The 15,449-nt window shown below is 39.3% G+C and overlaps 1 protein-coding gene across 2 annotated transcripts in view; it reads right to left on the reverse strand.

Annotated features, from left to right (window-relative positions):
• Positions 1-5,365: 5,365 nt before the first annotated feature.
• Positions 5,366-15,449, reverse strand: part of LOC133632197 (gastrula zinc finger protein XlCGF57.1-like) — a 20,749-nt gene continuing 10,665 nt past the window's right edge. The window contains exons 2-4 of one of the 2 annotated variants that reach the window (XR_009821665.1): positions 14,446-14,727; positions 5,616-8,508; positions 5,366-5,582 (exon numbers count right to left, since the gene is read on the reverse strand). Coding sequence is in view for 1 of the 2 variants with exons in the window: in XM_062024482.1 (XP_061880466.1) it covers positions 6,881-8,508; positions 14,446-14,727 (1,910 nt within the window). In the remaining variant the exon portion in view is untranslated. Of the gene's footprint in view, positions 8,509-14,445; positions 14,728-15,449 lie in introns of both variants that reach the window. The other variant, XM_062024482.1, reaches the window with a different exon arrangement.

Raw genomic sequence — 15,449 nt, forward strand, 5'->3', positions numbered from 1 at the left:
AGGTTAAGATACGAGTTAAAATGTTCTGTAGTTGGATTAAACGACTGCCCTTACCGCCTTCCAGCAGATGCGTGGACTGATAATCCTACACAATGGCCGGACATGGAATTTGGAAATCTATATGTCTACCTCACAAGCGCACCAGGTATATTATTTCGTATCTATCGAAAGCCGATTCAAATTTAAACGAAACCGGTTTTATATAGTATATACCGCATGTTATTTTTGTACAACAACAACTTCAGCTGTCGAACGTTATGGGTGAGGGCCGACATCCGGGCAACTGAGCTACATACGGGTTCTTCGAGCCATAGCAACCAGACTGGCGTTGAAAACAAACCGTTGCCATTACTCTTTAACCTGTCGCCCTACGCTGATTAAACCCGTCATTCTGCCTCCAAAATGCCGAAAAACTGTGTTGTTTTTGGTTGTGCTAACCACAACTGGAAACAGGGAAAACAAAGGTTGTATTTTGTTCTGCCAAAGCGTGATAAAAGCCCACAGAGACGAGACAAATGGCTCGCAGCTTTACACCGGGAAAACGAGGACGGTTCTCACTGGAGTCCCCCAAAGTCCCGGGTCGTGTGTTCGGATCACTTCGTTTCTGGTAAATATAAGGAACAAAAATCCACCTTCTTAACCACAACTTGGCTATACCGTCCGTGCTAATGTTGTACTTGTTGAATTTGTACCTTATAACGTTCGACAGCTGAAGTTGTTGTTGTACAAAAATAACATGCGGTATATACTATATAGTCTATAGCAGGGGTGTCAAACATACGGCCCACGGCCCGGATCAGGCCCGCGAACAGGTTTTATCCGGCCCGCAAGATGAGTTTGCTGAGTATAAAAATGAACCAAAATTTTGGAAAGAAAGAAACTGCTGTTCTAAATTTGTCCAGTAGATGTCGCAATAGCAATTCTTTGTATCTTTGTAGATTATGCTACATATGTAAAGCAATAAAATAAACCACATGACATTAGTGCACCAGTTGAGGAAAATGAGCAAACTACATAAGTAACATTCTGTAATTTGAGTTTGATATATTTTTATCTTAATAGATCCTATATATCAGAATCAGAATCAGAATAGTTTTTATTACCATTGTTTGAGAACGGGTTCACAAACTAGGAATTTTTCCTGGTGCAATCGTGCAACATAAAACACATAACACAGAATAGGAATAAAAATGAGCTGCTATCAGAGCTTGTTATTGTTCATGAGTCTGATGGCCGAGGGGAAAAAACTATTTAACATACACTACCGTTCAAAAGTTTGGGGTCACATTGAAATGTCCTTATTTTTGAAGGAAAAGCACTGTACTTTTCAATGAAGATAACTTTAAACTAGTCTTAACTTTAAAGAAATACACTCTATACATTGCTAATGTGGTAAATGACTATTCTAGCTGCAAATGTCTGGTTTTTGGTGCAATATCTACATAGGTGTATAGAGGCCCATTTCCAGCAACTATCACTCCAGTGTTCTAATGGTACAATGTGTTTGCTCATTGGCTCAGAAGGCTAATTGATGATTAGAAAAGCCTTGCGCAATCATGTTCACACATCTGAAAACAGTTTAACTCGTTACAGAAGCTACAAAACTGACCTTCCTTTGAGCAGATTGAGTTTCTGGAGCATCACATTTGTGGGGTCAATTAAACGCTCAAAATGTCCAGAAAAAGAGAACTTTCATCTGAAACTCGACAGTCTGTTCTTGTTCTTAGAAATGAAGGCTATTCCACAAAATTGTTTGGGTGACCCCAAACCTTTGAACGGTAGTGTATACATCACATAATTTATTCAGAAAGTATAAGTAACGACAAACAAAGATAGAATACTATCAACCGCAACATGTAAGTGTAAAAAACCCCAACAACATTATGATGTGTACATTTTCAGGATATGCTTGTTCTATTTTTAAACAAAGAAAACAATCTGAAGTTGTCTTTATTTTTAAGTCATCGTGTCGTGACTTTACCAGTCCGGCCCACTTGGGAGTAGATTTTTCTCTACGTGGCCCCCGATCTAAAATGAGTTTGACACCTCTGGTCTATAGCCTAGCTAGCTATTTTCGAAAACCGGACAATGAGAGGATACCAAAGGCAGCGTTAAGATGGACACCACCGGGAAAACGTAAGCCAGGGCGGCCAAAAAACACCTGGCGAAGAACAGTTGAAGGGGAGCTGAAAGAGATGAAGCTTACATGGGGCGAGGCACAGAGACGAGGACAGCAGCGAGATGAATGGCGTCGAGTCGTCGAAGCCTCATTTCCCATCCGAGAAGAAGAGGATTAAGTTAAGTAAGTAATATACTATATAGTCTATAGCCTAGCTAGCTATTTTCGAAAACCGGTTTCGTTTAAATTTGCACTTAACAGTTGGGTTTTTAAAAACCAATAAACCCTATAATTTTCATGTTGCCATTCAATACATGTAGCCCTCAAATCTCTCAATATTTTATACACTAACACTTGATCTTGTTGTTGATAACTTCCGCGTCTCTTTCTTAGTAGCGCGCAGGCTAAGCTAACTAGCAAGCTAAGCTAAGCCTGAGAAGCTTTAAAGTTCACTGAGACGAGTCTGACGCAAATAATAAATTTTCGTTTTTTCACACGATATGCAAATAAGTAAAAATGCGTAAATGAAGGATTTAACGCCGACTTCCAAGCCACAACGCTCGTTAAATGCTTTTTCTGTCAATGCTGTGTTCGCTGTGAGCTGGTTTGTTTTCAACGAATTCCCGGTTGCTAGGGGATTGGTAGGCGGAAGTGACGTAGGTCCGCCCTCACCCATAAGGTACAAATTCAACAAGTACAACGTTAACACGGACGGTATAGCCAAGTTGTGGTTAAGAAGGTGGGTTTTTGTTCCTTATATTTACCAGAAACGAAGTGATCCGAACACACGACCCGGGACTTTGGGGGACTCCGGTGAGAACCGTCCTTGTTTTCCCGGTGTAAAGCTGCGAGCCATTTGTCTCGTCTCTGTGGGCTTTTATCACGCTTTGGCAGAACAAAATACGACCTTTGTTTTCCCTGTTTCCAGTTGTGGTTAGCACAACCAAAAACAACACAGTTTTTCGGCATTTTGGAGGCAGAATGACGGGTTTAACCAGCGTAGGTCGACAGGTTAAAGAGTAATGGCAACGGTTTGTTTTCAACGCCAGTCTGGTTGCTATGGCTCGAAGAACCCGTATGTAGCTCAGTTGCCCGGAAGTCGGCCCTCACCCATGGCAGGTTTTAATTCAATCTAAATAATTTCATATGACAAATACAATTGAGTTAGACCGAAATCAAACCCACAAATAAATAACGTAAGTACATATATAATGCAACGAGTCAAGTTAAAATACAAGAAATGGCACAAAAATAAATAAATAAATAAAAACTACTACCGATTTAACAATGCAGAGGACAATCAGCATTAATGTATCTGGTGATTATGTATTGTATAGGTTGCAGATTTTAACTGGCTTTTGGTTTACCATGTGTTTGATTTTTTTAAACATATTAGTTCATTGATTCGAGATTCAAGATGCTTTATTATTGTCCATTCTTTAACATGTACAAGACACATAAGAACTGAAATGTAATTTTCGGCACAGTCCCACTAAGAGCAGACATACGTTACAGGGAGACCAGACGGGACCGCCAACGGATCAGCCACTTACGGCGCTCCTTAAAAAAGGTGGGAAAAAGGTGATATTGGGAAAGGGGGGAAGAGTAAAAAATATCAGTCTAAGTCTGGACCCTCGGGAGGAGGTCCAGACTGAGTCCAAGCGAAAAAAACTCATTTAGCATAGCACACATAAACATGTTACATATAATCACAACAACTGGGCAAATTAAGGCCCGGGGGCCACATGCGGCCCGTTAAGCTTTTCAATCTGGCCCGCCGGACATTCCTAAATATTTTTTTTAGATCTTTAAGATGGAAAGTGTAGCTGCCATTATGATGTGCAGTGATGTTTTCAAATGACCGGAAGTCTTGAACTATACAAAGTATTTCAATGGTTGGAATCTGCGCTTTTGCATGATATACTAGTTACTATGGTAATGTAATTAGTTACTATGGTAATCTAAGTCACAGCAGCTCAGACGAGGCACCAAGCAGTGTGGGTGGGGAGCGTTTCCACAGAGTGTTTCCAGAGCCTGAAATGCGGGTGTCAGGGACAGACGCGGAAGGAGATTTTTACAACAAAGTTCTAAAGCTTAGTGATGTGTCAGATATGTCAGATTGTAGGTGTTTTTTTTGGGGTTTTTTCATGTTCATATTCGCTGTTTGTTGCATTTTTGTTGCATTTCGCTTGATTGTAAAATATGTCGATGGAGAGGGGGTGTGACGTTCATATGTTGTCAATATTCCGTGTTTTATCCGTCATAGTTAACATTGTAAATCCCACTGTGGAGAGGCGGGGCCGGCAGTCCGACGGCGAGGCAGGGCGCGCCGGGAGAGACGCCGCAATCATAAGGTGCGTGGATCGCGCAGCTTGGCACAATGTAATTATCCTCGCGGATGCTGAGCGAGAGCGACAAAGAGCACACGAACGACGGCGACGCACGCAGCTGGGAAGCTGGAGCGGAGGAGCGAGGAGAAAGAGACTGAGAGCGCAAGGAGCGAGCAGAAGAACGGAAAGGCTGAAGACACCCGTAAGAGACTTTCTGGTCGAAAAATAAAGAAGTCTAAACCTGCCCGCAACAATGTCTTTTCTTGGTGGTCCGTGGAACCCGCACGACAGCTTGCAACTGTCACGCCCACATTCTTTATTTTCATGTTCTAAAAAAATTTTAAATTCCATTCTGTTTTTTAAGGCGGTCTGTCATAACGTTTTTAGCTTTCAATCAGACATTATTGTGAGGTTTTGTATTAGTGTTCCTAAAACTCCGATATACCGGCCTTCAGACACATTTTTCCTCTAAATTTGGCCCCCCGAGTCAAAATAATTGCCCAGGCCTGGTCTACATGGATGCAAGACGCAAAGTTGAATGGTGAAATGCAACCTTACCCGAGCAAAAACATAGCATATTTATCCAGGAAGGTCCTGATACCAATGTCCTTGACCCAGCCACACACAAAGAAGTAGAACACCACCATCCTTTTTCAAGTTTTCCTCTGTTTTGTCGTGTAGGATGACATCTGGGAACTCCACCATGGGATGATCCTTGGTATCACTCGACCAATTTTTTTTTGATAAAGTACAGGGATCTATTCCATTGCATGGTTAGATTTTTTTTTAGCTCATATCTGCTTTTTGCTGGAAGATCTAGGCCCGTGCTCATATAGTTTGCGCGCTGCTTTTTTGCATAACAGCCATCTTGGCTTGGTTAACCACCGCTTTTTTTCCACTTCCAGGAATAAGTCACGTGTCGGAATACAAGCATCAGGCAGGTCAGGTAAAGTCCAACAGTTTTTATTCCACACAGAGGAAGCGTCTTTCCACAAAAGAACTGATTTTCTCGAGTTGAACATCATCTTTTATACATTTTGAGGTGGGCATGCACAGAGCCACCAAGTTTAGACTGTGACTGTTAGAATAATTGTTTCTAAATTATCACAAAAACTTTGTATTGCATTGTGTTCCTGACAAGAAGACAAAAGGCTGTCTTTTGAAACCTACCAAGAGTAAGGCTCGTAAAACTCCACTGTGTAGGGGGGTGGGGGGGGGGGGAGCAAGATGGTGTTCCTGTGTTCTTTCATGTATGGTAATCAACAGAAGGATGTTGTTCTGGCTCAAGGACTTCAAAGCGGACAGACGGCAGGATCTGCCCAATTTCCAGACGAACCCTTTTTGAACTATTTTACGAACTCTCTCTGAACTATTTTATGGAACTCTTTTTGAACTATTTTACGACCTCTGCTTTTGAACTGTTCGGTAACCAAAGGCAACGCTGTTTACGACCCACTTCCCTCTGGAAGCAGCTGTGGGCAGGTGGGGGGAGAAAGTCAAATAAAGAAGGAGTGCAATCTTTGGGCAGAGCGTGCTGGAGATTGTAGAAGGATACAATGTCTGGGCGACTCTCCTCAATATATTGAGTCCAAAATTAATTCTGTCTCTGTTTAATTCTTTGCCTCTTGTCTTGTTTAATAGATGTCATCAGTGTTTGAACCTGACAGTGACCTTTCTTTAGCTATTTTGATTGCTCTAATTGCACTTGTGTCACATTTGGTATCACATTGCTTCAGCACATATCCATCCGTATCCCTATAATGAGGCATTACATCATTGATGATGCACTAATACAATATTATTGACTGATTCATCATGATATCAAACCTACTGGAGCCTTAATTAGTTTCAGTCTTTGTTAGATAAGATTGTCATGTAATTGTTGTGCAGTATATGCTGTAGTCAAATGTTTTGTAAAGTATTTATTAAAATGTTATAGCAGAAGGCTGTAGCAATGAAATATTTTACAAATACATTCTTTTATTTTATTACGGTATGTCCCAAAAGAGGACACTACAGTCTACTTAGTCTTATGTTTGTGTTACATGGCAATTATTATTCATGTATTAAAACCAATGCAAGTCTTGTTAAACAACAACACGTACACAATTTCATGATCATTCATGTACACTTCTCTAATCCAAAAAGGTGAGGAAAACACCACAATCCATGTTGTTCCAAACCAAGCAAAGTTGTGTAACTGCTGTCCTGAGCGCCACCCTAACTCATGGGGGAATCTGGTATCATACATACAGCAAACATTCCCTTTTGAACACCTTGAACGACCTAGTAGTCAATTCATAACCAAATAACGTTTGCCTCCATTTGAGCATTTTAAAAGATATTCACCTTTGTGTGATATCATGTCTCCAACAATTGCTCCCTTGTCAGAGTATCATTGACCACAAGCTGATTAAACGAAGCGGAGCAGTTAAAAGTGGTTTCCTCCGTGTGAGTTTTCATGTGTGACCATATTTGATTTTCGTGTAAATCGTTTGCCACAAACTGTGCAACAAAAGGGTTTTTCTTCAGAGTGCGTAATCATGTGTTTTACCATGGTTGTTTTCTGAGTAAATCTGTTACCGCAAACTGAGCAACTAAATGGTTTTTCTCCTGTATGAGTTCTCATGTGTCTTACTTTATCGATCTTCTGAGTAAACCTTTTCCAACAAACTGTGCAACTAAAGGGTTTTTCTCCTGTGTGCATTCTTATGTGACATTTCATTTGGTATTTGGCAGAAAATCTTTTACTGCAAAAAGAACAACTGAAGGGTTTTTCTCCAGTGTGTTTCATCATGTGTTGAGTCAAATTGGCTTTTTGAGTAAAGCTTTTACCACAAACTGAACATTCAAATGGTTTCTCTCCTGTGTGTGTTCTCATGTGATTGGTGAAAATGTTCATTTTAGCATAGCTTTTCCCGCAAATTGTACAGCAGAATGATTTTTCCCCCGTGTGTGTTCTCATGTGAGCAGACAAATTTCGCCTTTGAGTATAGCCTTTACCACAAACTAAACAGCTGAAGGTTTTTTCTCCCATGTGTGTTCTTATGTGTCTTACCATGTCTGCCTTATGAATGAATCGTTTACCGCAAACTGAACAACTAAAGGGCTTTTCTCCTGTGTGTGTTTTCATGTGTTCAGTCAAATGGCTCCTTTGTGAAAAGCTTTTACAACAAACTGAACAACTAAAAGGTTTTTCTCCTGAGTGCGTTCTCATATGTTGAGTCAAATTGCCATTTCGGTTAAAGCTTTTACCACAAACGGAGCAACAAACTTTTTCGTTTGTGTGCGTTTTCATGTGTTCAGTCAAATTGTTCTTTTGAGAAAAAGTTTTATCACAAACTGAACAACCAAATGGTTTATCTCCAGTGTGTGTTCTCACGTGTCTCACCAGGTCGGCATTATGAAGGAATGTTTTACTGCAAACTGAACAATTAAATGGTTTTTCTCCGGTGTGTTTCATGAAGTGTCGAGTCAACCCCGATTTGGAAAAAAAGCTTTGACTGCAAACTGAGCAATTGAATGTTTTTTCTCCTGTGTGCTTTCTCATGTGTTGAGTCAAATTGCCCTTCTGAGTAAAGCTTTTAGCACAAACTGAACAACTGAATGGTTTTTCTCCTGTGTGCGTTCTCATGTGTTGGGTCAAATTGCTCTTTTGGTTAAAGCTTTTAGCACAAACTGAGCAGCTTAAACGTTTTTTGCTGCTCTTCACTTTAGAGCATTCAGAGTGTTTGTTGTCTGTGTGAATCTTTGAATCATCTTCACAGTCTTTATTTCTGTTCAAAGGTTCATCAACAGCGTCTTCAGCCTCACTATCTGATAGTGGCGCTAAGAGGTTGTCCACTTGTGGTTTGACTTCATCATCTTCAATCTTCACGGAGACAACAGTCAGTGGCAATTTGGTGAGATCAGCCTCTTCTGGCCCTGGAAGACACTCTCCCTTCTGAGTGATCCAGAGTTCCTTCTCTTCCTTTTTAATGTAGGTGGACTGTGGAGCCTCCTGCTTCAATGTTGGTTGAGGGGGAAGTTCTTCTTGACGAACAATGAGCTGCTGGACATCTGCAGGACACAAACGCAAGTTAACTCGGACAAGATCCATGAGATGTTTCTTCTTGAGCTCGCTACGTGTGTTCATGTTTGCGTAGTGTCAATGTTGACATGATTTGGCTTTGCCTGGGGACAAGTAAGGTTTATTCCTGCTTGCAGCTTGTGGGATCTCGGCAAGCCATGATCAGCAGACGGCAATCACTCAGATCCTCTCCAAAGACCGTAAAACCAAACATCTCACCCTTTTTTTGCAAGACATCGAGGTACTAGAGGCCATCGGCAAGTCACTAAGTCCATTGTTGAGTTTACAGATGCACTTTCTTGGGATCACTAGGTGAGCTTGCCACCTGTAAAGCCAACTATCCACCTCTTCACCATAGTCATATTGGCAGTACAAGAGAACAACGCAGACCTAGCCCCCGTAAGGACCAGATGAGTAGCCCGCTGGCCTGTTCTAAAAATAGCTCAAATAGCAGCACTTACCAGTGAGCTGCCTCTATTTTTTAAATTGTATTTATTTACTAGCAAGCTGGTCTCGCTTTGCTCGACATTTTTAATTCTAAGAGAGACAAAACTCAAATAGAATTTGAAAATCCAAGAAAATATTTTAAAGTCTTGGTCTTCACTTGTTTAAATAAATTCATTAATTATTTTACTTTGCTTCTTATAACTTTCAGAAAGACAATTTTAGAGAAAAAATACAACCTTAAAAATGATTTTAGGATTTTTAAACACAAATACCTTTTTACCTTTTAAATTCCTTCTTCTTCTTTCCTGACAATTTAAATCAATGTTCAAGTAAATAATTTTTTTCTATTGTAAAGAATAATAAATACATTTTAATTTCATTCTTCATTTTAGCTTCTGTTTTTTCGACGGAGAATATTTGTGAAATATTTCTTCAAACTTATTATGATTAAAATTCAAACAAATTATTCTGGCAAATCTAGAAAATCTGTAGAATCAAATTTAAATCTTATTTCAAAGTCTTTTGAATTTCTTTTAAAATTTTTGTTCTGGAAAATATAGAAGAAATAATGATTTGTCTTTGTTAGAAATATAGCTTGGTCCGATTTGTTTTATATTCTAACAAAGTGTAGATTGGATTTTAACCTATTTAAAACATGTCATCAAAATTCTAAAATTAATCTTAATCAGGAAAAATTACTAATGATGTTCCATAAATTATTTTTTTAATTTTTTCAAAAAAGATTCGAATTAGTTAGTTTTTCTCTTCTTTTTTTCGGTTGAATTTTGAATTTTAAAGAGCCGAAATTGAAGATAAACTATGTTTCAAAATTTAGTTGTCATTTTTTTCGTGTTTTCTCCTCTTTTAAACCGTTCAATTAAGTGTAAATATCATTAATTATTAATAATAACATAGAGTTAAAGGTAAATTGAGCAAATTGGCTATTTCTGGCAATTTATTTAAGTGTGTATCAAACTGGTAGCCCTTCGCATTAATCACTACCCAAGAAGTAGCTCTTGGTTTCAAAAAGGTTGGTGACCCCTGGAATAGAGGGTCAATTGAAGCCAGACCTTCAACTGAAATGAAGACTGCAATGGTAATACTACTACTACTGATAGTAATAAATTATTATTACTATAATAATATTATTATTATGCGTTATTATCCTCATTTTAGCATTAGTCCTTTACTCGTGTAGTAATGCTTGTAATAAAAAGACATAACTGACTAAAGTAAACGTAACATAATGTCACCTTATAGGTAGCGTACTACAAACTCACACGCACGCACATTAACTCTGTGTGAGTTCAGCTAATGATAGCGATTTAGTAATGATTACCAACTAACGTTAGCTATCATTAATAGTATGTCTTATCATCACAACAACATGAATGCAAACTGTTAATTGCTTCTTTGGGACTACTTTTGAGTGCGTTTACTACAAACAGACCGGACCAATTAAAAGGTTCTCAATTGGCACTTTTTTAGTAAAGATTTTAGCACAAACTGAGCCGCTCAAACACCTTTGTAGCGTCCCGGAAGAGTTAGTGCTGCAAGGGGTTCTGGGTATTTGTTCTGTTGTGTTTATGTTGTGTTACGGTGCGGATGTTCTCCCGAAATGTGTTTGTCATTCTTGTTTGGTGTGGGTTCACAGTGTGGCGCATATTTGTAACAGTGTTAAAGTTGTTTATATGGTCACCCTCACTGTGACCTGTATGGCTGTTGACCAAGTATGCATTGCATTCACTTGATTGTGTGAAAAGCCGTAGATATTATGTGATTGGGCCGGCATGCAAAGGCAGTGCCTTTAAGGCACGCCCCCAGTATTGTTGTCTGGGTGGAAATCGGGAGAAATTCGGGAGAATGGTTGCCTCGGGAGATTTTCGGGAGTCTCCCGTGAAAATCGGGAGGGTTGGCAAGTATGACTGGTATGACTTCTCCCTTCGTCCGTGTACCACTCCGTACAGCGGCGTTTTAAAAAGTCATACATTTTACTTTTTGAAACCGATACCGATAGTTTCCGATATTACATTTTAAAGCATTTATCAGCCGATAATATAGGCCAGGGGTCACCAACCTTTTTGAAACCAAGAGCTACTTCTTGGGTAGTGATTAATGCGAAGGGCTACCAGTTTGATACACACTTAAATAAATTGCCAGAAATAGCCAATTTGCTCAATTGACCTTTAAAGGCCTACTGAAATGAATTTTTTTTATTTAAACGGGGATAGCAGATCTATTCTATGTGTCATACTTGATCATTTCGCGATATTGCCATATTTTTGCTGAAAGGATTTAGTATAGAACAACGACGATAAAGATTGCAACTTTTGGTATCTGATAAAAAAAAGGCTTGCACCTACCGGAAGTAGCGTGACGTAGTCAGTTGAACATATACGCAAAGTTCCCTATTGTTTACAATGATGGCCGCATGAAGTGAGAGAGATTCGGACCGAGAAAGCGACAATTTCCCCATTAATTTGAGCGAGGATGAAAGATTTGTGGATGAGTAAAGTGCAAGTGAAGGACTAGTGGGGAGTTGAAGCTATTCAGATAGGGAAGATGCTGTGAGAGCCGGGGGTGACCTGATATTCAGCTGGGAATGACTACAACAGTAAATAAACACAAGACATATATATACTCTATTAGCCACAACACAACCAGGCTTATATTTAATATGCCACAAATTAATCCTGCATAAAAACACCTGCGTGTTTGTTATGCTAGCTCCTAGCTCCTCTGCTAGCTCCTAGCTCCATAGAACACGCCAATACAATTCAAACACCTGATCAACACACACAATCACTCAGCCCAAAAGACCGTTTACCTAACCCAAGGTTCATAAAGCTTATATATTTTTAAAAAGTTACGTACGTGACGCGCACATACGGTCAAGTTATCGAATGTTTAGCAGCCAAGGCTGCATACTCACGGTACCTGATATTCAGCTGGGAATGACTACAACAGTAAATAAACACAAGACATATATATACTCTATTAGCCACAACACAACCAGGCTTATATTTAATATGCCACAAATTAATCCTGCATAATAACACCTGCGTGTTTGTTATGCTAGCTCCTAGCTCCTCTGCTAGCTCCTAGCTCCATAGAACACGCCAATACAATTCAAACACCTGATCAACACACACAATCACTCAGCCCAAAAGACCGTTCACCTAACCCAAGGTTCATAAAGCTTATATATTTTTAAAAAGTTACGTACGTGACGCGCACTTACGGTACGGTACGTGTTATGCTAGCTCCTAGCTCCTCTGCTAGCTCCTAGCTCCATAGAACACGCCAATACAATTCAAACACATGATCAACACACACAATCACTCAGCCCAAAAGACCGTTCACCTAACCCAAGGTTCATAAAGCTTATATATTTTAAAAAAGTTACGTACATACGCAAAAAAAAGCCAAAGCTGCATACTCACAGTAGCACGTCTGCGTCTTTGTCATCCAAATCAAAGTAATCCTGGTAAGAGTCTGTGTTGTCCCAGTTCTCTACAGGCGTCTGTGTATCCAAATCAAAAGTCCTCCTGGTTAGAGTCTCTGTTATCCGAGTTCTTCCATCTTGACTGCATCTTTCGGGAATGTAAACAAAGAAGCGCCGGCTGTGTACTGTTGTGGCTGACTACGTTCGAAAAATACGTCCATTTCGCACCGACAACTTTCTTCTTTGCTTGCTTGGCTTCCTTCTCCATAATGCAATGAACATGATTGAAACAGATTCACGAACACAGATGTCCAGAATACTGTGGAATTATGAAATGAAAACAGAGCTTTTTCGTGTTGGCTTCAATGTGGAAGGCATACCCGTGTTCGCCGGGCTACGTCACACGCATACGTCATCCTCAGAGGCGTTTCGAACCGGAAGTTTAGCGGCAAATTTAAAATGTCACTTTATAAGTTAACCCGGCCGTATTGGCATGTGTTATAATGTTAAGATTTCATCATTGATATATAAACTATCAGACTGCGTGGTCGGTAGTAGTGGGTTTCAGTAGGCCTTTAACTCTATGTTGTTATTAATAATTAATGATATTTACACTTAATTGAATGGTATAAAAGAGGAGAAAACACGAAAAAAATGACAATTACATTTTGAAACATAGTCTATCTTCAATTTCGACTCTTTAAAATTTAAAATTCAACCGAAAAAAAGAAGAGAAAAACTAGCTAATTCGAATCTTTTTGAAAAAATTAAAAAAAATAATTTATGGAACATCATTAGTAATTTTTCCTGATTAAGATTAATTTTAGAATTTTGATGACATGTTTTAAATAGGTTAAAATCCAATCTGCACTTTGTTAAAATATATACCAAATTGGACCAAGCTATATTTCTAACAAAGACAAATCATTATTTCTTCTAGATTTTCCAGAACAAAAAGTTTTCTAAGAAATTCAAAAGACTTTGAAATAAGATTTAAGTTTGATTCTATAGATTTTATAGATTTGCCAGAATGACTTTTTATTTTATTTTAATCATAATAAGTTTGAAGAAATATTTCACAAATATTCTTCGTCGTAAAAACAGAAGCTAAAATGAAGAATTAAATTAAAATGTATTTATTATTCTTTACAATAAAAAATAAATTTACTTGAACATTGGTTTAAATTGTCAAGAAAGAAGAGGAAGGAATTTAAAAGGTAAAAATGTATATGTGTTTAAAAATCCTAAAATCATTTTTAAGGTTGTATTTTTTCTCTAAAATTGTCTTTCTGAAAGTTATAAGAAGCAAAGTAAAAAAATAATGAATTTATTTAAACAAGTGAAGACCAAGTCTTTAAAATATTTTCTTGGATTTTCAAATTCTATTTGAGTTTTGTCTCTCTTAGAATTAAAAATGTCGAGCAAAGCGAGACCAGCTTGCTAGTAAATAAATACAATTTTAAAAAATAGAGGCAGCTCACTGGTAAGTGCTGCTATTTGAGCTATTTTTAGAACAAGCCAGCGGGCTACTCATCTGGTCCTTACGGGCTACCTGGTGCCCGCGGGCACCGCGTTGGTGACCCCTGATACAGGCAGTCCGATCTCTAGTACAAATCATAATGTAGTTGGGGTTTTTTTACACTTACCTGTCGCGGTTAATAGTATATATACTTTGTCGTTATTTATATGTTCTGAATAAATTATGTGCATCAGTCAACTCATCGGTGTTAATTTTCAATCTATCAAGATAAAAAAATTATATCAAATTACAGTTTGTTATTTATGTAGTTTGATCATTTTCCTCACCTGATGTACTAACATCATTATGGTTTATTTTGTACAAATGTGGCATCATCTACAAAAATACAAAGACTTGCTATTGCGACGTCCAGTGGACAGAACAGCTGTTTCTTTCATTCAAAAATGTCAGGTTAATTTTTATACTTCGCAAACTCATCCCACGAGCTGGATAAAACCTGTTTGACACCCCTGATTTAGAGATTTAGTCTGTCGTCAGTGTGAGTCCTCATATCACCTTCACAATATGTATGGCTGCTCCAAGGTTCTCCACCTCTGTCTTCCGCCGCGAGGATGTGTGCATGTGCTTTGACTTGGTCGTCTTCAATCTTCACGGAGACAGCAGTCAGTGGCAATTTGGTGCGATCAGATTCCTCCAGCTGGAGAACACACTCTCTCTCCTGATGGATCCGGACGTCCTCCATTTCCTCTTTAATGTGAGGTGCCCCCGGATTAAAAGTGGAGCTCCCACCCTGCGGCCGAGGGGGAAGTTCTGGATGACCAATCAGCTGTTGGACGTCTTTGGGAAACAGACAACACAAGCACACTTTAGCTCAGACAGGACCCATGAAATGTGCGGCCCCCCACCTTAAATTGAAAGTTTAATGTTAGTGCGGTACGCGAGTGTTACGTGAATAGCACTTTACAGTGTTGTGTGCGGAGCTGAAGGAACCAACCAATCACGGAGGGGTACAGTATATGGCTCTCGGTGGCAGGACATCGATGCAAGCAGAGAAACATTACTCAATGAGTAAAAGTGATAGCAGCGTTTCCACGGAGGGTTTTCTTCCGTGCCTGGCAGGTTGCCTCGTTTCTATTGTGCATACATTAGCCCTAGCATGCTGCGTACACAACATCACTTAAGGCTAATACAAAAAAGGGATTTTTAGAAATGTTGGCCAACTGAAAAGTATGAAAATGAAAAATATGAGCAGCCGTCTACCAGCAAGTTTTAGAGCACTTCATGCTTCCTGCTGCTGACCTGCTCTATGGAGATGGAGATTTCAAGTTCCAACAGGACTTGGCGCATGCACACAGCGCAAAATCTACCCGTGCCTGGTTTACGGACCATGGTATTTCTGTTCTAAATTGGCCCGCCAACTCCCCTGACCTTAGCCCCATAGATAATCTGTGGGGTATTGTGAAAAGGAAGATGCAGAATGCCAGACCCAAAAACGCAGAAGAGTTGAAGGCCACTATCAGAGCAACCTGGGCTCTCATAACACCTGAGCAGTGCCACAA

The sequence above is a fragment of the Entelurus aequoreus genome, linkage group LG17, assembly GCF_033978785.1.
Source record: "Entelurus aequoreus isolate RoL-2023_Sb linkage group LG17, RoL_Eaeq_v1.1, whole genome shotgun sequence".
Classification (NCBI taxonomy): domain Eukaryota; kingdom Metazoa; phylum Chordata; class Actinopteri; order Syngnathiformes; family Syngnathidae; genus Entelurus; species Entelurus aequoreus.